Source organism: Fundulus heteroclitus, chromosome 20 (genome assembly GCF_011125445.2).
Source record: "Fundulus heteroclitus isolate FHET01 chromosome 20, MU-UCD_Fhet_4.1, whole genome shotgun sequence".
Lineage (NCBI taxonomy): Eukaryota > Metazoa > Chordata > Actinopteri > Cyprinodontiformes > Fundulidae > Fundulus > Fundulus heteroclitus.
This window is the reverse complement of record NC_046380.1, coordinates 34,167,325-34,188,235: the sequence shown is the minus strand read 5'-3', so window position 1 is coordinate 34,188,235 and position 20,911 is coordinate 34,167,325. Positions and strand designations below refer to the sequence as shown.

Below are 20,911 nucleotides of genomic sequence, written 5' to 3'. Positions count from 1 at the left end.
TAGTTTTTTTTTTTTTTTGGTTTGATGTAATATTCAAATTTTCCAAGGTATTAAATCTCATGTTTTCATTAGTGTAAAGTCATCATACTTTACAGAAATAAAGAGTTTGAAACACCCCTCTGTGTAACAAATCTATATAATGTGTTTCACTTACTGAGCTGAAATAAAAATAACTTTTCATCCAATGTATTCTACTGAAAAATTTGAATTGCAATCTTTTTTTAACTTAAATGCCTAAATAAATTGACTAAATGTAAAACTTTAACGCATTAGGCGCCACGCTCCACCACAGCACCTTCAAATCAAACTGTCGGTATTTTACACACGTTTCACGTCAGACCAGAGAGAATCTCTGCTTGAAGCCCCGCCTCCCTCTTCCTGTTGACCTATGAACGGCTCCTGGCGGAGGCGCACGTGGTTCCGACGTCGCTCCCACGTCTCTGCTATTGCGTGTCAACATGGCGGCTTCCATGGCATCCCAGGCTGCAGTTAGAGGACTGAGGACAACCACAACAAAGCACGTCCTCCTGGACAAGCTAAAGGTAGCGGCGGGGCTTGTGTGTCTGACGGCGCGGGTCTGCGCTCCCGCACGTTGTGCGTGGTGCTGTGGACCCCGTGGGTTGCGGGGTTGGGACACTTTTAACAGGCTGACAGGGACTAAAGGCGCTCTCTCCTATGCAGACTTCTGCAATAAATGTCCACATACATGTCCTGTAACAAGTGCTGCTGGAGAGAATCATAGTTATTTTTCTGGAGGTTGTCTGAAGAAACTCTGACCGACGTATCTGGCTGTGGAAGTTGGAAAGTGTTTATCTTCTTTTGTCTATCTGTTTGTTTTAGCTCGCAAAGTTTCACCGGCGATCTCATAACTTTTCATTTTTGCATAGAGAGTAAAGTACGCGCTGTGCATAACCGGAGCTTTTAAATTAGCCCGAGGAGACGAGGTGTTCCCGTACCCTGCCTCCGGGCCAAAGGCCAGAGTGGTGGACTACAACCTCATTTCAGATAAGCCCTGAAGACAAAGGTCACCTGCCACACGGTTGATCTCCCATCAGCGGCGAGCGCACCTGATCACATCAGGCCCTTCCTTTGCACGCAGTGTCAAAGGACTGCTGTGGGATTATCGTTTGTTGATTAAACACAAATGCAGCCAAAGTCAGAACGAACGCTGCCAACGCCGCTGAACAAGAGAATCGAGCCGTCTGCAGAGGGAGAGGAGGCAGCCTGCGCTAATTTCCACAACTTTAGATCAGGAAGATGGAAAGCCACAAGCCGTCTCTCACTTTAATGCTTCTCTCTCTTGGTTTTGTCCTGTCCAAATGTGGATCCATACGAGTGTCATGATATAATGAGCTTTAGTTAACCACGAAAACAGAAAAATTGAAAACACGTTTAATTTAACTTTAATGATACCGTATGATGCGATACCATGCCATATTTCTTTCTAAAGCACTTAAAATACAGCGTAGCAGCCGACCGAAGTGCTGAACAACAATGAAACAGTAAAACCAATATGTGAACATGGAGATCAGTATTAAGACACGTATATTAACTCACTCTGGGTTGAAAGCCAAAGAGAAAATAATTGGTTTTAAACGAGTTTTAAAAACAGAAAGGGATGAGGCCTGCCTGACCTTCAGCGGCAGCTCATTCTGCAGGTTTAGGAGCCAGCGCTGCAAAGGCTCTGTCTCCTCTGGATTTCTAAAAGGGTTTTGGAACTGCTCAAATCACCTGGCCGGGCGATCACGTGATGGCACATAAAGGTGCTACGCTTCAAAGACTTAGAAACAAACAAAAGAACTTCAAAATGGATTTGAAACTGAATGGGAAGCCAATACTAATGCCTTCGTATTGTTTTTATTCTTATGCTTTATTTAGGCAAAACTATACAATGAACGTTTGCTAAATGGAGCTGTTTTACCAGAGATTTACATTACATATTGTGCATATTGTCCCCTTTAGCCACTCGCCAACAGCAGACTGATGGAAAGCACTCCAGTGTTGTTGTTTTTTTTTTTTCTTTCTTCCATGCCACGGCTAGCAGTGGGTGTGCAGCATTTATCAGCCAAACAGGGAATCGGGCACCGGGTAGGCGTAGTTTGCACGCAATTTCCAGTAATCTATCAGATGAGCGAGAGCGGCAGAAGCCTGCTTCGACCATGCGGCTGCTATAAAGCTAACATACTTGTTTTCACCCAGATATGAAAAATGTCGTAAGTGATGAATAAGGTAAATTAATGTGCCTAATCTGTTAAACTCCAAGCTTTGTGTGTGTGTGTGTGTGTGTTTGTGTGTGTGTGTGTGTGTGTGTGAGAGAGAGAGAGCTCTTGTAGTTAATATCCTATAATTAGACATTTCCTTTGTTAGTGGTTAATGATGTGATAAACATTGATCGCTCTGTCAGGTCATCCCTCACCTTGTCGCGCTGGCAAGTGGTTCGCTCTCCGTTAAAGAGGAAAGCTTCTCCCACGCCGCCCCCTCATCACTTCCTCCCGGTTCGTCTGCCGGCTAACTGCTCATGAACGCTGCCGGGAAAGTGTTGTAGCCAGCTGACTGACAGTACACAGCGACCACAGCGACGGAGTGGGACTGGGCTAAGCCGCTCCTCCATGCCTCGTGCAGCTGGAGAAAACGCCTGTCACTCCAGCACTACTTCTCGCATCTTTATTTAAAGGAGCTTAAACTGCCAGAATGGTATAACGGAGTGTTTTAACAGCAATGAAACCATTAAAACTGGGCGACCAGCCCATGTCTGATCTGTTTTATATCTTCTGCCTGTATTTTGGCAAACATTAGCTATCTCAGTAGTCTGTTTTAGAAGAGCCCAGCAGAGGTTTAGTTAAGCTAGTTTAGTAGAAATGGAAGATTCACATTCGTAAATCATCGATGGAATCTGTAACTTTGCCAGATATAGCCTACAGGCCAATATCTGCCTGTGCACTGCAAAAACGGAACTAAAAACAAGTCAGATTTTCTTGAACTAAGTGTATTTGTTCTTGATTTGAGCAGGTAAATAAGATGATCTGCCAATGGAATGAGTATTTTGACCCCTAAAATAAGATAATTAGATATACTGCACTTGAAATAAGATGATGGAGATGAGTTGTTCCTATTTTAAGTGCAGAAATCTTATTCCATTGGCAAATCATCTTATTTGCATGGTCAAATCAAGGACAAATTCGACTTATTTTTAGTTTCATTTTTGCAGTGTGTCAGTTTAATGGTATCATTGTGTTAGTCAAAATTATCCATAGCATTCCTGCGCAGTCTGAAAAGCTGGGATCTGATTACATAATTTTCCAGGCCTAGAAAAGTAAGGATAAGGCATGTCTGCACACGGATAAATCCTTGTATTTCAACACAAATAGACACTCTTTATATCAGGGGTCATCTACTCCGGTCCTCCAGTGCCTCTCTCCTGTCACCTGTGGATGCATCCCTGCCACGATATCAGCGATCCCAATTAGTTCAACGGGAAACCTCACAAACTGAAGAAATGCGTGTATGAAAAGAAACATTTTAATAGTCACCATGCTTTATTAAGCCTCCTGTTTTGTTGGCCAGCTTCTAACGGGCCAAAGGATAACGGAGATAACTAGCAGCTCATTTTCTGTTGCATAAATCTTTCACCCCAAGTAGCATGAGATGTTGCCCAATTGGAAGTTAAAAAGTTCCCAGTCATTTTGTTCATTTTTCCGTCTTATATGTGCACAGGCAAAAATAACGGGTTGTAGTGGCCTCCATCGTGCCCTTCTTGACCGACTTAGCACCTTCCTGCTTACCAGACGGAGGTCTGAGAGATGTCCCAGGGTGTGTTCTTCCAAACAGCAGGCTGCTGTTGCTGAATCAGAGGAGTGAGAGAGGAGGCTGCTGTGTGGTGCATTGGCTTTCACTTTGCCAGGGTATCCCTTACACTCGGGTGTCGAGGCAGCTCTCATGCTGCCCCGGCTGCTGGCTCATGAGGGCAGCTTGCGTTGCGTCTGCTGCATCATTAAGAGAACAGCGTAGCACCTTCAACAGGGAACAGGTCAGCCTGTGGGAGAAGGGCTATTATTTTAAATTTCTCCAATCAAATCTATGACATGTACCTGACTTCCTTATCTCTGTGTTATCTAGCTGTGTTTTAGAGAGAAGAAAATGGGTTAAACTTCTGATAACGTTGTTTTTTTTTTTTTTATTTTAGCATTGAAACACCAGAACAATCAGTTTAATACATAGACTTGCTTGTTGGTTGCACTTTATATTCAACAAAGATTGACGTCCAACTCAATTAAAAGCTGTTCTCTTGAATAATATTCTGGCTATAAAAGCATTAAAAATTCTTATTTTAAATAGTCCTTGTTTACAGACATCTTTATCTACAGGCCATTTTTGTCTGAAAACTGCATTTATATTCAAACATGATTTTTTTCAGCTGATCAAAAGTTTAAGACCATAGCTCAAAAAAAACCCGAAAACCCCCCAAAACAGAAATCAAAATGTCAAAAAAAAGGACTCAGTAATGAGTAGCTCCACCATTCGTGTTGATGACTTCAAACAATCGTTTAGGCATGCTCGATGCCAGTGTTTCCAGGAGGCTAGTGGGAACGTTGCTCCAAGTGTTGAAGATGGCTTCACGAAGAGCATCCATTGTCTGGAACTGATGTCCATTTTTGTAAACTTCCCTTGCCATCCATCCCCAAATGTTCTCAATTGGGTTTAGATCCGGGGAACATGCAGGATGGTCCAAAAGAGTAATGTTATTCTCTTGGAAGAACTCCTTTGTCAGGCGGGCATTGTGAACTGCAGCATTGTCCTGTTGAAAACCCCAATCATTACCACACAGACGAGGGCCCTCAGTCATGAGGGATGCCCGCTGCAACATCTCCACATAGCCAGCTGCTGTTTGACGCCCCTGCACAACCTGAAGCTCCATTGTTCCATTGAAGGAAAACGCACCCCAAATCATGATGGCGCCCCCACCACTGTGCCGTGTAGAAAACATCTCAGGTGGGATCTCCCTGTCATGCCAGTAACGTTGGAAGCCATCAGGACCATCAAGGTTAAATTTTTTCTCATCAGAGAAGACAACTTTTTTCCACCTTTCAATGTCCCATGTTTGGTGCATCCTTGCAAAGTCCAAACGGGCAATTCTGTGGCGTTGAAGAAGACGTGGCCTTTGAAGACGTTTTTTGTTTCTGAAGCCCTTCTCTTGCAGATGCCGTCTGATGGTTATTGGGCTGCAGTCAGCACCAGTAATGGCCTTAATTTGGGTAGAGGATCGTCCTGTGTCTTGACGGACAGCCAATCTGATCCTGCGGGTCAGAGCTGGTGAAATTTTTTGGGGTCTACCACTTGAATTTTTTGTTCCATAACCCTCAGGATCATTTAAAAAATGCAAAATGACTGTCTTACTGCGTCCAACCTCAGCAGCGATGGCACGTTGTGAGAGGCCTTGCTTATGCAGCTCAACAATCCTACCACGTTCAAAGTCAGTGAGCTTTTTTGCTTTTGCCATCAGGAGGTCTTGACAGTGTAAAGACTTCACAGAAAATGACATGGAATCCAGATGTTTGCACAGCTTTTGGCTTTTAAAGACTATGGTCTTAAACTTTTGATCAGCTGAAAAAATCATGTTTGAGTGTAAATGCAGTTTTCAGACAATTCCCTGCTCAAATGTTCTTGTCTCTTGCACTGATTTGTCCTTTTAACATTGTGAAGCTCTACTTAGAACCTTCTTAAGATTTAGTGTTGCAAAATGCTAATTCTTGCAAATTTTTGACTGGTCTTAAGATTTTGATCAGGAGTGTATTGTAGGCAGAACGCGATCATTTCTGCTTCGAGTTGAAACACAGTGGCTCTTTTAGCACCTAATCTGCACAGTGATGAAACAGATTGATTTGTTGTCTGTAAGTTATATGTTTAAAAAGACATGATAAATTAAACTGAAAAAATAATCGCATTAAATCGCAATATTAAGATAAAAAAATCCCAATTAGATTATTTTCTAAAATCGTTCAGCCCTACAATTATTTGATTTATTGATTATCGCGTCAGCCCTATCCATTGACTGCAGATGTGTAGCTAGCTGAAGGTGCAGGCAGCTAAAGGCTTCTCTTTCAGATGACATACATCTGCCATTGGATGACGAAGCCTTATAATGCAATGGACTGCCTTGTCTTTCATTTATTTTCATATTTCTGCACAAATTCTTTGACATGCTGTTGTCTTTGGATCCTGTTGATTAACAAATACTTTCAGAATTTAAAGTGGAATACAGGGTTAACGAGATTTGGAGATTGACTCAATTAAACAGCATCCTGGGTGGAGCAGCGGTCTTAAAAGCAGCTGACATACAACTCAGTGTAGACTGACACTAGTTGGCAACACAGTTTCAGTACAGTTTCACAACCAAGAACAAAGCTATTAGTACCGTTTGTATTCATACAGCATAACTTATTTAAAAAAGAAACTAAGAATGATTGCTCCTCTCCGTAGGAAAGCAGAGGATACTTAATAATCCAGGTTTGTTCCTAAATACTTCAGTGAATTGCAATATTAGGCTGGAATTCTTAAAAGAAAACAATCTTAAGAATGACTTGCTTGATTGAAGTAGAACTTGAGTATAATCCTCCACAATGTGGCTAGACGTAAAGTTAACCTTTGTGTGGAGTTTGCGTGTTCTCCCAGTGATTGCATGGGTTCTGTTCAGGTATGTACTTCAGCATCCTTAGAAGTTTTTATATATAAATAAATAACTTTAAAGAAAGTAATAAAACATTGCCCCTCCTAGGGCTGGACGATTTAGAAAAAAAGCTTATCAATTAAAATAAAATGCATATTGATCTATATCGATAATTATTGAAAATATTTAAAACCATATTTTATGTGCAACTCTGCCTGGACATTTTATGATATTGCTAAATTATTTAATTGTAAATTAAATAATTACGATTGGTTGAGAGGAAGTAGTGACTGTAGCATCAACTAATATGATAGGCTGAAAGGAAGGAAGGAAAACTGTTTCTATATCGAAGTTTTATCGACCCTATTTTTTCCTATCGCGCCACATGTCTATCGATCGATATATATTGTTATTGAATTATTGTCCAGCCCTAGCCCCTCCCCAAAAAAAGCAACAACCTCTAGTCTTCTGGCATTTATCGTAAATGATCTCGGTTCCACTAACTGAAAGTAAACAAGAAACATTTATCTGGTTTCAACTGTGTATTGGGTTCACTGCGGATGCCAAATTGCCGTTAGTTGCGAGCGTGTCCAACCATGGTTGTCTTTGCATCCCTGTGTCGTCCTGGGATGGACTGGGGAGCCATCCAAGGTGTACCCTGCCTCTCACTCATCGACAGCTGGAGATGCAGCTCCATACAAAGAGAAAGCAGGTTTAAAAGAATACAGGGATGGATTTTTGGCCATGTTTACCACCGAACTATGAACACGTTTGAATATCTGTCATCCAACAGCATATTATTTTGTAGCTGGACTCTGCTAAAAAGTAACTCTTGCAAAACTTTTAATGTGACTTTTACCTCCTTTTTTGCTACTGCTTGTCTCTTGAAGAGAAAGGAAGTCCTTTTGTCTCCGTCTCTTCCCCTGTTTCTCTTTTCCGTCTCGCTCTCTCTCTCTCTCTTGCTCTCTCTCGGGGAAGGTGATAACAGTAATGCTGAGGAATTCTCTTTGGTCCACAGCGCAGTATCAGAGCCGCAAATGATTGGCAGGCAGGTATCACCACAATGGAATCAAATCAGCTCTGACAGTATGTCAACTCAACTGAGAAATTCAATTTGTGATGATTTGTAAACAGCAATGCCTGGGACGCGTCAGTATCCAAACAGTTAGGCTGCAGAGTGCTCTTAAAGGAGCGGTGACACGTTGTTGTCTTTCTCCAACTCAGAACTCAAACTCCCTGAGTCCTCGGGAGCTCGGCGAGGCAAACTTCAAGCTGTTCCCAGCGTTCTCCGCACAGCTGTGAAGGTGTCAATGTTTGCTAAGTTTTTACTTTGTGTAAGGCTCTTCGTGTTGGCTAATAATGCAGCAGCGTCGAAGTCCGGAATGGTCTGAAGGGGTTGTACAGGGAAGAGCGGTAGCTCAGGAGACGTAGTCCTGAATATTTCATGGAGGGGGTGGAGAGCCCTCTGCTCACAACGACTTCTCTCGCTGGCACTTCAAACGGCGGCCGGTTTTCCCATCTGTTTTAGCTCTAACACATTTACATTTCCCCCCCTCCGCAAGGGACACTGGAGGCCCTAGTTAGCTCTTACTGGATTTGAATATCACTCTCCAAGGTTAATAGCCGTTTCTGTAGCTGATGTGGTGCTTTGGCTCTTTCAATAATTTAGTCTGGCTGCAGTCATTAGGAACTGTTACCAGCCTCTGAAAGGAGGAATGCAGTCAGTGAATACGGCTGTACTACCTGATGAACGTCTACTCTGATTCTGGTTTAGGGGGAAAATAAAAAAAAGAGTAAAACCTGAGTTATGCTAACAAGTCATTCCACTCCACTACTACATTCCATTCCACTACTTAAAATACGTCTTAAATCACTTACTGTTTAAGTGGCCTGATGTTGGACCATCTGCTGGTTCATGTAATTTTAGGTGTGTGGAAAAGGGCTGTATAGAAGTAGATTTGCATCCAAATTGTTGTTAAAAACACTTGAATTTAGTTTGCTTAAAACAGTAGAGGGGCAGTATGGTGGCACATTTGTTAGCTCAGTTGCCTTGTAGGAAGACGGTCCAAAGAGCAAATGCTGGCCTCTTCATGGAGTTTGGATGTGCTTCCTGACTATGCATGGGTTCTGTCGTGGTACTTCCTTCATCAATCCAATAAATATGCTAAGTCATTGGGTCTTTTTAATAGGCTTAAGTTGTGTATATGTGCATGGTTATTTATCCTGTGTGTCTTTGTGTTGGCCTGTGATGGATGTCCTGCATGTATTGTGTCTCCCACCTATTGACTGCCCCCACCCCCTAAACATGCCTGGATGAGCCACTATAGACAGTAAATGAATGGACTGATTGATTAAACTATACAGCAAAAGTAAAAATTTTACAAAATCAAAGAAAACTAACCTTTTGGGTCCACTAAATTGTCTTTTTTTTTAATTGGTTAGTGAACCAAAATATCAGTTTTCTCAAAAAATTTGACACCCTCCCCCCAAACCCCAAAATCCTGTTTTTATAATTTCAAATACAATATTACTTAATTTCAATCTCTTGGTGAGCTGATTTTCAAAAGAAAATCCTAGGTACAGTATGCTGATCAGGAAAATAGCCAGGACTCTTAACTTGGGGTTGGTTCCTGGCATTAGACCATGGGAGCATTTATGTTGGGTTTACAGGCTGCAGGACATCAGCAGTTTTACTTGAAAATGTGATGTTTTGATATAAGCTTATTGGTTGCAGGTTACAGTTCATAACTTTTTGGTCATCACACACATTTGGATGTAAAAAGTAGCCCGAGTAAAAAATAAGAAGTTTTCCCATTTTTTTAATTTAAGGGGAAAATGCTATACAAACAAACCTGGCATTGTATGTAAATGAATTGCCCCCAAAACCTAATGATTGTTTTTTTTATTGTATTTTTCAAAATGTGAGACAGGCCTTTATGTTAGCAGCTGTTTTCTCCTTCGAATGCTATCATGTATGACATATTTATCTTATTTTTCTGAAGCACAGACACTTACCTTAGCTCAGACAAGTGATGTTTGTAGGACCTTAGATGTTTTTGGGTTATTTTGTGACCTCATCTGTGATGTGCTCAAGTATTGTTGGATTAGTTTTGGTAGGCTGTCTACAGCTGTGAAGGTTAACCACAGTTTTGTGTTTTCTTTTTTAAAATAATTTTTATAAATTATATGTGGTTGCCTGGATTACCTTAGTCTTAGAAAGAGCTTTGTTGACTGATGGTGGTTAATAACTTTGTTTTTCCATATGCTCTTGAATTTCTTTTTATAAGATCAGGTTACTAAAATGTCAAGTTGAGCCCGCCAAAAATGAAGACTATCATGGCTTGGATAGGTTTTTTTTCCATTAATTAATAAATCACTTGAAACGTACAAGTGACGCCAAAACACAATAGCAAAAGCATTCTGTAAGGGGGTAAATGCTATCTCACAGCACTGCAACGCCTTTATTCCAATTCTCAGGACAACCCCATTACACAGTGTTCTCACAGATTAATTTTAAAATTGCTCCAACTCAGACAAACATTTTTAGCATGGCTTCATGATTGTACCTGTGCCACAGTGAACCATATGAAATATAGTCAGCTTAACTTTTGACACGGTTCCTGCACCCTGTCAAACCTTGTTTTTACCAACTCTATCTCCCTTATTCACCTGACACCTTTTAATATGACTGTTTACACCCTCCTCTTACTAATTATGCTAATTGGCAAAATCCATATCTGCAAAGACGAAACAGTCAGGTTTTCCCTTTCTTAAGCCTGTCTGCGAGAGATTAAGCCCTGCCCTGCCTGAAGACCTGCCGATGATGCAAATCTCGCTGATCTAAATCCTGGAGCCATGCTCTGCTGCTCTCGCCTCTATCTCTGCTCTTGTTCTATCCCCAGTTCTTTACCAGGCAGATATCAAATCTCTCTGTGCACTCGGATGCTCCGGGCATGACCTTTTAACTTAAAAGGCAAAGACAGAAAACTTGGTAGGCTTTTGCCGAAGAGTCATTGATCAAAACGCCAAACCGTCAGTGACACCGTTATTTTAATATACATTTTTATTGCACTGCATGATTTATGAACAAATGTTCTGGGTTTATTTTATTTTTTTGCTACATGTCTGGTTTTAGATGTCCCTGTGAATCACGTGGGAATGTTTATGGAGACTATCTGTGCCTCTTTGCCTTGTTTATTTCCTTTTATCATATGTCGCGGTCACCTCCATGACAGCTCACTTACTACCGCGGGCTCGTCTAATTGCAAAATGGTCTGTATTTACGAGATGCTACGAAGTGGCAGAGTGCCACCTCATTAACTGAGATACATTCCACCGCAATCAGTACAGCAATGATTCTGATAGTCGCTGCGAGCACTGCTGCCTGTGATTCAGCCTGCGCTCGCAGAAGTGGACACTGAGTGTTCCCATTTAGATTCTTCCTGGATGGTTGGCTAAATGGATAGGGAAAAGAGACGAGTTCATAACCTGAAAAAAGGGAACAAATCAATTACGTAGAATTGTTGAACTGGCAATCTGTTAATTTCTTAGACATTTGATATCGCTCTCATAAGAAGCATTCTGGTTAATTAACTCTGCAGCCATTCGTCGTCGCTAATTAGGTAGTGTCGTTTCAAAGGGTTACAGTCTGGCCATGACAAGTAATTAGGATTTTAACCTCACCAGACATCTCTGAATTCTGCTCCATGAAATGTGATTTTTTTTTTTTTTTTTTTTTTTTACCCCCCTTTTTCAGGGCCTGACCGATGAGTTGGATTAGCAATTTGAAACAAACTGCAAAGGTTAATATAGGTGAGAGTAAGGGCTTTTGTTCAGACAGGGCCATTATTAACCAGCGCTGCCAGCAGATTCGTACATGTTGTAAAAGAGACAAAGAGATGCAAATTGTGTAATTGTTTCAGCTGCCAGCTCTGCTTTGCTTATATTTTCCTTTTGCACAAAAGGCGTGGTTGTAACCCTGAAAGCTTTGTCAGTGCCAAGCATAACGATAACGACGATCTATCATAAATAAGCAACACAGTTAAATTAAGAGTAATAATTCAGAAACTCATAACAGAATTAGAACTAATAGGAATGAGAGGCTCAGTCCCAGCAACATGCACATCTGCATGTTCTTCCATCTAGCATTTGTGGAATCATTTAGTATTTGACAAACTCACAGCGGATTAGTGCTCAACACTAACTAAACATATGTAATACAATTCAATTAGACAACTAAATAGCCTTATGAATACCTTATGGTATTCATTTTCAGATTTCAGATTTATTTATTGCTCCATGGCAAAAAATGTGAAAAACAGTCACTTTCTGACATACGTTTCCCATGAGCAAAAGGGAGCAGAAAGAAGATTAAAATCTTATTTGGTCAAAAAACAATATAACTTTGCTAAGCAGCTACAGACAAAATAAAGCAATACCACATCAAACGGCTATGGTCAAATAAACCAACAAGCATAGAAGCTAAAGAACACAAACCCATCTCATTTAAAAATTCAAGCTTATTTTGAAATTACTGCTGGCAAGCTAAGAAGAGACTAGTGAGGCACTTGTGTTAAGCGTCATAGTGAAGGCTTTACTAAGCTGATGGCTTTGCTAATTAGCTAATGCTAGCTTTTATTCTTGTAGCGTTACTCTGTAGCAGTGATAATAGTGTTAATAGTGGGCACTAGGGCTCCACCTCCATCAAACTTGCAGGAAAAAAGTGTAGACACAGTAAAAGGTAAATGGACTGAATTTATAAAGTGTTTTTCTAGTCATATCGACCACTCAAGGCACTTTAAACTATAGCCGCATTTACTCTTTTGCATTCTCTATCGTTCTTACATGAAACACAGATCAATAGGCTACTTGAGGTTATCTTGCCCAGGGGCACATTTAGCCAAGACAGTAGGAAGCGGGCATCAAACCCACAATTTTCGGATTGTGTGACAACTTGAGCCATAGTCACACCAGTAAACATAAGTCACAAAATAAAAAGTAAATATCAATTCAATTCAATTTTATTTATATAGCGGCAATTCATGAAACATGTCATCTCGAGGTACTTTACAAAGTCAAAATCAATCATATTATACAGATTGGTCAAAAATTTGCTATATAAGGGAATCAGTTGATTGCTTCAAAGTCCCGACAAGCAGCATTCACTCCTGAAGAAGCGTAAGCTACAGGGAGAGTCGTCTGCATTGTCCATGGCTTTGCAGCAATCCCTCACACTGAGCAAGCATCAGTATTCACATCTGTTCTCTCATAAAATGTGTCTAAATTTATATTTTTCAGCATTCCGATTCCATTGTGTTTGGTGTGTAGGCCTAATTTTTATGTTTCAAAAGCGAGGTTCAGATTAGTGTATATGTATCTTCTTAAACTTTTGGCTTCCATATGACTTCATCCTGGTCTCTAATAGGTTACCTAACGAGTATCCTCAGGGTGCAGCTCTTTGCATCTGTGGCCAATCGGAGCTCCTTCTGTCACTCTTCGCCCAATCAGATTAGGTCATGATTACTGGTGCCCTGATTGACTCCTGACACCTTAGAGACGCAGACGCAAATGTCACTCAAACATGCAAATGCAAACAGAAGAGTCAGACAACAGGATATGAGAGAATGGCGCAGGGGAAGAAACCGATTTCATTAATTTCTAAAATTAATATTTATTTCTATTTATAATAAATAACTTCACAAGGTTTTTGCTGGAGGAAAAAAGTGGATATATTTTGGTTGGACCGACCAAACTAACAAAAATCCACCAGCACTCAAGTTGCGTGGACAGATTTATGTTCAAGTAGTTTATATTTGAGTTGTAATTCCTGACCTCTAGTGCAACCCCCCAACAAATGGGAGCTGCTACATATTTTTTAACTCTAACAGAGATACCCGGATGGACACAATTCTGATCAGTGCTCCACCACATAAAGCCATACAACAGTGAGACAAAATAAATGATCAAATCAATGCAGTCAATACTGCATCATTAAAACCTGGCTTGATCGGGAGCTGTTGTGATTGAATTAGGATATCGCCAACTGAAATACAGTTATTGAGTTTTTGTGGTTAGCAGTTAATAAATTATGTAGTCTGTTTTTATTTTTATAAAATGTATTAAAAAACTACAATCCTGTTATAGATTTTGGTATCTTATGGTTCCCAATTAGATGTTTGAGAAATATTATTCTACTTAGTGCTTCCAACTCTTTACTCAATATTGTGCAATCTTTCTTTACTTCACTTTAATGAAACTGATAAAATTTTTTAGACCAGTGCTTTCAAGTCCTTGAGTTCTTGAGTGATTGATTGACAAGCGATATAGGGTCGACTCGCTGCTGTTTATGGACCGGATCAGGGGTGATTGCCTGCTTTTTGACCTTCTCATGTAAATTACGGCTCTAATAAATTTCCGAAGGAGGCAGACCTACTGTGTCAGATGGCCACTCTTTCTGACATTGTTCCATTCTCTCACAGTGATAAAGACAACCGCTTTAAATTAGCCCGAGGATATTGACTCCGTGGACTTAAGAGAAGGGCAAATGACAAAGTAGTGGCATGTCTCAAAATGACTTTGCAAAGTGCCAAGATCAGGCGTCGCCTTTGCTGTGATGACACTTCTCGCAGCGAGTGCAGTTTGACATTGTGCATCCTGCTCTCCGCCAAACATGAGAATGCACAATTTCAAACCTCTTAGGAGGAGGAGAAGTCCTGATGTTGCATGATGCTGTGCTGAATACCATATGGTGCAGCCAGAGAAGTGTTTGGACAGTAGCGCCACGTACCATGACTTTGTCCTTCAGTGCCTCTACTACATCAGCGCAGCTGTAAAAGAGGACATGGTCATCTGATGCATCTGCTGCTGTGTCCCTCTGAGGGCTGTGAGACGACTGTGGCTATGCAAGCTTTTATTACTTTTACCTTTTTTTTTTAACAAATTCGTATGCCAATTTTATTCATTTAATAAAAAAACAAGTTTAATTGTGTTGATTATGAATGTCTTTTTAAATTATATTTTGAGCCATCAATCAAATGAATTTCAAAGAGAAAGAAAGCTGTTTTCCACTTGCCTTTCCGCCAACATCATTCAGCTCTATTTATCTTTCCTTCTCTCGCCGTTTGCAATGAATAACCCCGGATGCCAATACGTTTAAATTTAATCAACCTCAATTAAAAGTATGTGGGTGAGCTGTTTTCAGAAAATTGGAAACTTTATTCAAAAGCTGAATAAAAGGATCCATCGTGGATCTTACTATAAGTTGGGTAGCTATTTGCTTTTGGCTTTGATTGCTGCGTTACAAAATTTAAGGAAGAAACAAAACAAAAAAGTCTAATGTTGCTTTATTCATTTATTTTACATTAAATGGCCCTTTCAATCAAGACTTGTTCAGGAGGTTGCTTTAAAAAAATGTATTTTCTTTAGTACCAATATAGCTTGTCTGCCCTGTTACTAATTAGACATTAGTTGTTGGGCTACATAGGCTTTTGCATCAATTTCCAAATAAGATTCTAAAGGTAATTACTCTTTTAAAACAAATATTTGCTATCTGGATGTCTTTTAAGCTTAAAACGCATACAATGAAGCGCAGAGAGCTTTAAAACAGCCTAAAACAATCCAATATTCATGTATGTGTTAATTATTGTATAAAACATAAGTCATACAAGACAATTGTCCTTATATCCTAAACCAAATGCGGTTTGGCTTTAGGAAATAACACTCCACAGGTTGTCAGCTTGTTCCCGGAGAACAAAACATCAAAGATGGAGGCAGTTGTTTTTGGGGCTGTTTTTATCCATCTCAAGATTGGTTTTGTGATGGTCACCCAACAGATGCTGCTAACATAACCTGCTTTACCTAAACCTCTCTGGATGCACTGAATTGGATCAGATGGCTATTTTCGTTTAAGGCACAGTGTCTTTGGGTGCAGAACACAAAATCTTTGATAAGCTCTAAGAATCTGAAATAAAGTAATATTGTCACTGTCAGAAACTTAAAATATAACCAAATAAAACAACATAAAATAAAGCATATCAATAAAATAGAAGTCGTGATCGATGTCAATAATTATCAAAAGGATTCAAAAGAAAGAACACTGAATTCAGACACAACCCTTTATTCAACCAATGTTTTACCAAAACTGTAAGTCTTACTAAACAAAGAACATTTGCTCTCTGAACTCTTTGAAGGGGGTGGAGCTTGGTGAGGGAGCTTTGCTGGGACTACGTTTGTTATTGGTTGGGAGAATGTAATGACTGTATGTTAACCTACATGATAGGCCAAAAGGAAGGAAAACTTTTTATTGACCACTTTTTTTTTTTCTATTGAACCACACGTCTATCTATTGATGTATATTGTTATTGAATTATCGTCCAAATCAATTAAAATATACTGATTCTGAATTGGTCCACAGGATTTTTTCCTAGTCAAGCTTCACGTCCACTTCAAGAATTCATTAAGAGGAAGTTGGATATTGTAAGCAGAGCAGGCTCCTGTTAATGACTACTATTTATGAAAGAGGCTTTCCTATAAGGCTATTTTTCATCTTACTCTTTATGCTGGACCTGGAATATGTAGTTCCAAGCAGTGGGGGTTCTAGACCAAATTTAGCAGGGGGGCCATTGTTTTTTCACAGGGGCACAGAACAAAAGATTGGGGGGGGGGGGGGACTTAACAGGTTAACATTTCATCGTTTAATATATTAAATAAGCCAAAGAGCCAATTGTGGCTCTGAAACTGCAGGTTGCAGACCCCTGATCTTTTTCTCAATACAGCGGGGGCTTAACGTAAAATAGCTTAATTTTTAATTATTGTTATTTTTTTATATTTATTTTTTTAATTATTTTATTATTGGGTAAAAACATAAACAAAAAATACAACTGATCCAAATGACCAGTCAGTCAAGGTATCTTTGTCAGCATTTATCATCCTAAGAAATTTGATATCATGTTTTTAGTACAGGTGCCATAACAGGGGCCAGGAACAGTTCTACAGGGGCATAGGCCCCTATTGGCCCCTGTCTAGAACCGCCCCTGGTTCCAAGTACCTTCCATAACCTCCCACTTTTTTAGCTCTTCTGGCAAACATCCTTTTTTATATTTAGAACAAATGTCTTTATTAAGGACGTAAAGAAAATCACAAAAACACCAATTTCGGCAAGCTCACTGTACATCAAACGGACCAAAAACATTTACATCTAACAAGATTTTACTCTACAGATAATTATACAAGACACATTCAAAGAACATTAATGAGGAAACAATCAGAGCTACCTTGTATAGATGCGTTGATCCACTTTCTAGAAATTTACTAACCTTTCTATGTTACTCTCAAACATCCGTGTCGTACTGACCCATAACGGTCAAATCTCTGCGTAACTTTGACAACTGTCAGCATAACGGCCCATTACACTGAAATGTAACAACAATGCAGGTTCATTGTTGTTTTGATTGTTGTTGGTTTTTTTTGGTCGACACCCAACTAGATTTGGGAATTAATCAGTCACCATAACCTTATAGTTTCACATACAAATGTTTGATATGCATTGTCCCTTTTAATATAAATTAATAAAAAGAAATAACAAATCTCAGATTTCCACACCCACATAACGTACACTGCCTTTGTCTTCAACATTGCATAACTTTGTAAGATTGAAGTAACAAATGAATACAAATTTCCGAAAAATTACAACTCGAGACCATCACTATGTTAAAAAACACTTTAAAAAAAATAGTTTTTCCTTGATTTGTTTTCATATGCCTGTTTTCTGTCATCAACCATCTACTTCTCCCTTGCCAGTGTTGCCCACTTCTGCCCACTTGGAGGCATTCATCTAAGCGATCTTTAAGTGCTTTTGTGTGTAAAGGAGTTTGCTGTGAATACTTTATCCCGTCTCAGACCCTGAGCTCACAGCTCTTGTTTGTGCTGTCGTGTACAGTGAGTTTTGTGTGCCTTTTTTAAATCCGATTTTTTTTGTGCTTGTGTGCACATGAGGGTAAGTAGAGCAGTATTTAGGTAGAAAATCTGTGTAGGGTTGTCTCTGGAGTGCTGATGATGATAATTACTGTAGAGAGAATGTCTCAGGGGAGAGCCGGCCAGCTGCCTGCTTCGCTGCCACTCTGTCATCCACCACTTACTGTTATCTGCCAGGGGAGACATGTAGCACTCAGATAATTCCTCTCCATTCAAGACCTAACCAGTATCATGACTTTCCCATCTAACTCTATTAAACAGATTAGAAAATGGCTAAAAAAAAACCCCAAACAAAACCCGCGATCAGTCTGATAACGGAGGTTTTTCTCCCTACTGTAACGTTACACTCTTGCTGTTGTCTCAACTATTGTAAGATTAGGGTTTTTCTACAATTAAAGAGATGGTTGATCTTGAACTTTTTTTTCCCAACTAGCCTCCAGCGATTATTAATTATTTGTGCAAGAATGCTTAAATTATACGTTTTTTTTTTTTTTTTTTTTTTTTTTAACCCATAAAGCACTGAAAGCGATTGTTTAAAGAGAAATGCATCTTGGCGGGACTGTGGTTAAATGCCATTGTGTTGGCGTTTGATGTTCCAAGCAATTACTCAACTTTCAGTAAGGGGTTTCATACCAGCATCAAGAATCATGAATGGCTGCAGGCCAATCAGTCTGTCTGTCTATACCACTAAATTATTTGCATATACGAGCACACAGCAACAATAACATTAAACTGTTTCCTTTATTGTACGATCCATGAATTAACCACATTTCTTTACAATAAGAAAAGTAAACAGTTAGTCCAACCCATTTTAGCTTGTAGTCACACTAGTGTGCCTTACATTTCACATCTTTTCTAGTGCAAATGAATGAATAGCCCATTTTCCATTGCAGACCCCAGGATTTAAAGCCCCAGGCCTTGGTTTCCATGGGTAAACCAAGGCCTGGTGCTTTTAAATTTGACGAGTTTCCATTTGCTAGTGGTCATTTATGTAAACAGCTCAATGACGTATGGGGAAGTGAGAAAAACTCCAACACCACTCCGCTCCAGCGGCTGGTGGCCAGAAAACAGCATAGGTCAAACAGACAGGGCAGAGAAGCTGTACCTGTTTCCTGCCACTCATCCAGACTCCGGAGAAACAGGACGGAGAATGCACAACTGGATTTGCTGATGGCGTTACACCTCCTTACCCCTTTTACACCGGCCTTACCCTATGCCGCCCACTCAGCTCGTCACCGCTGGGGTCCACTCTATATTTTATCTCTCTGCCTGCGCAGATTTGTTTGCTGACCAGTCTCCTCAGTTTGATCTGTTCGCCTCAGAGTTAAAACTTAGAGCTTTATAAGTATGTTTGTGCCTCAGCCATGGGGGGAATGATGAGGAGATTTTTTAAAGTACAATAACGCAGACCTTTTATCACAGATAAATTATTTTTATATGTTATGGCATACACACTGCACTAATTCGTCTCTTCTTCCGCTTTCTCTGCTGTTGCGGAAGAAAAGCAGAGAGCCTGTTTTCTTCCACACACACTCTCCTGACAAGTCTGAATGCAAAATCAAAATCGACTCATAACCTTGATAAACAAACAGCGCAGATGAAGTTTTGATGTGTACTTTCTCATCTAAAAACATCTTAACACTACTTTTTCATATAAATTAAGGGTATAATTTAAATCTATAAGTTTGCAAACTGACCATCTTTTTACTGCTCCTTACTACCTTGCAGCACATAACCCCGGACCTTAAGCAAAGCCCCAGGCTTTTTGAAAAGTCTTACCCTCAGACCAGGACCTTTTTTTCCTGTGAAAGTAAAGCCCGGGGAAAGTGAATTCCCATATATGTAAATGCCAGATAGACTTTTGAAAGCCCCGGGCTTTCCAAACGCTTTGGGCATTTGAGGTGTAATGGAAAAGGACCTAATGTTTTTTTCTTTCTGTATAACATGGAAAAATAAAGAATAATGAGTTAAAGTTTAGGGGTAACTGCCCTGGCCGATGACTGTTATTCATTAAATTTGTTCAGAATTGCTTCAGTCGGGCTTAATAAACGGTAAAGAACGATAATCATTCTCTGTCTGTGTGTGTTATATTTGTTGTCATAAAGGACAGTGAAAACCTACTGTTTTACATAAAAGACTAAATAAAATTGAGGAAGTCCTAAAACATAAATCTACCACAGAAAATGTATTGCAGTGGGAAGCCCCAACAAGACTCTCACTTCAAAAGGTAATCAGAATTACTGCAAATTACCAAGCTGGGTCGCGAAGGTGGTTGGCTGCTCTGTCAGCTCGATCTTCCTGTATTTGTAGAAAGACAACAGTATTAAAGTCTTTTGAATGCTCCCAGTCTGTCTGTGAAAAAAAAAAAAAGAAGTGGTATTCTGGCTTTGACTTCCCTCCTTGCTACCTTTTATCGCTGGAAGCCATTATGTTACTGGGTTTACAGCTAAGCCTTCTTCCCCTAGGTGGCTCTCGTTGGCAACCTTAGGCGAGTGTTCAGTTTCTTCCTGTGTCCGTGTCACAATTTTGTTTATGCTTCTTTTTAACCAGTGCAGTAACTGTGTCAAAATCTAGTTTTTTGATTTGTTGTTACTGCTCAGATTGCCATAACCTAGAATGAGTCATGTGACCTAGAGCGGCGCTCTAGGTCACATGACTCATTAAGCGACAGATCTGACTCTCTTAAGTTACATCGATGAGTTATTGAGAATCAGTCGATAACCGGTCGTTGTGCTGTTTATTGACCTTAAAAATTATTTCATAAATCTCAAATGAAGCCATTCCTTGGGTCAAAACGCACACAGTGCTGCTTTAAGTCCCCAGCCTCCACCGTTCTCCTCCACTCGCTGTGCTTACAGCTAAGTCTGTTACTATTTAGCCTGTTGTATGTTGATTAGTTTTATGCTATTTGAAGTTCAGAGAACTTTATACCTGGGTAAAGAAATAGTTTTGAAGATTTGTCATATTGATGCTACAAATAGAGGCGTACATCATGTGTTATTATTCTGGGTGCTCTGCTGAGAGTAATCCGACCCTCGGATACATTGCTGGTAGTTTTATTTTGTTCGAGGATAAATTGAGACATAACATCCTGCAAATCTGCACAATAAGAGCATTAGGCGGGAATATTTTCTTCACCCTTAACTTCAAAAACACACATTAGTAGGAAAATAAAAGGACTTACAGAACTATTCTTTTTCTTATGGCTCTTAAAAACATGAGTAAAGCTAGTGGGTTCTGTATGCAGACTGTAATTTGTCCATGACCTCTTTTAAT

The 20,911-nt window shown here is 39.9% G+C and overlaps 1 protein-coding gene across 1 annotated transcript in view; it reads left to right on the top strand.

Annotated features, from left to right (window-relative positions):
* The first annotated feature begins 406 nt into the window (after nucleotides 1–406).
* Nucleotides 407–20,911, top strand: part of LOC118567267 (succinate--CoA ligase [GDP-forming] subunit beta, mitochondrial-like) — a 29,400-nt gene continuing 8,895 nt past the window's right edge. Inside the window, exon 1 of the mRNA XM_036151963.1 lies at nucleotides 407–542. Coding sequence (XP_036007856.1) covers nucleotides 459–542 — 84 coding nt within the window. The 5' untranslated portion in view covers nucleotides 407–458. The remainder of the gene's footprint in view (nucleotides 543–20,911) is intronic.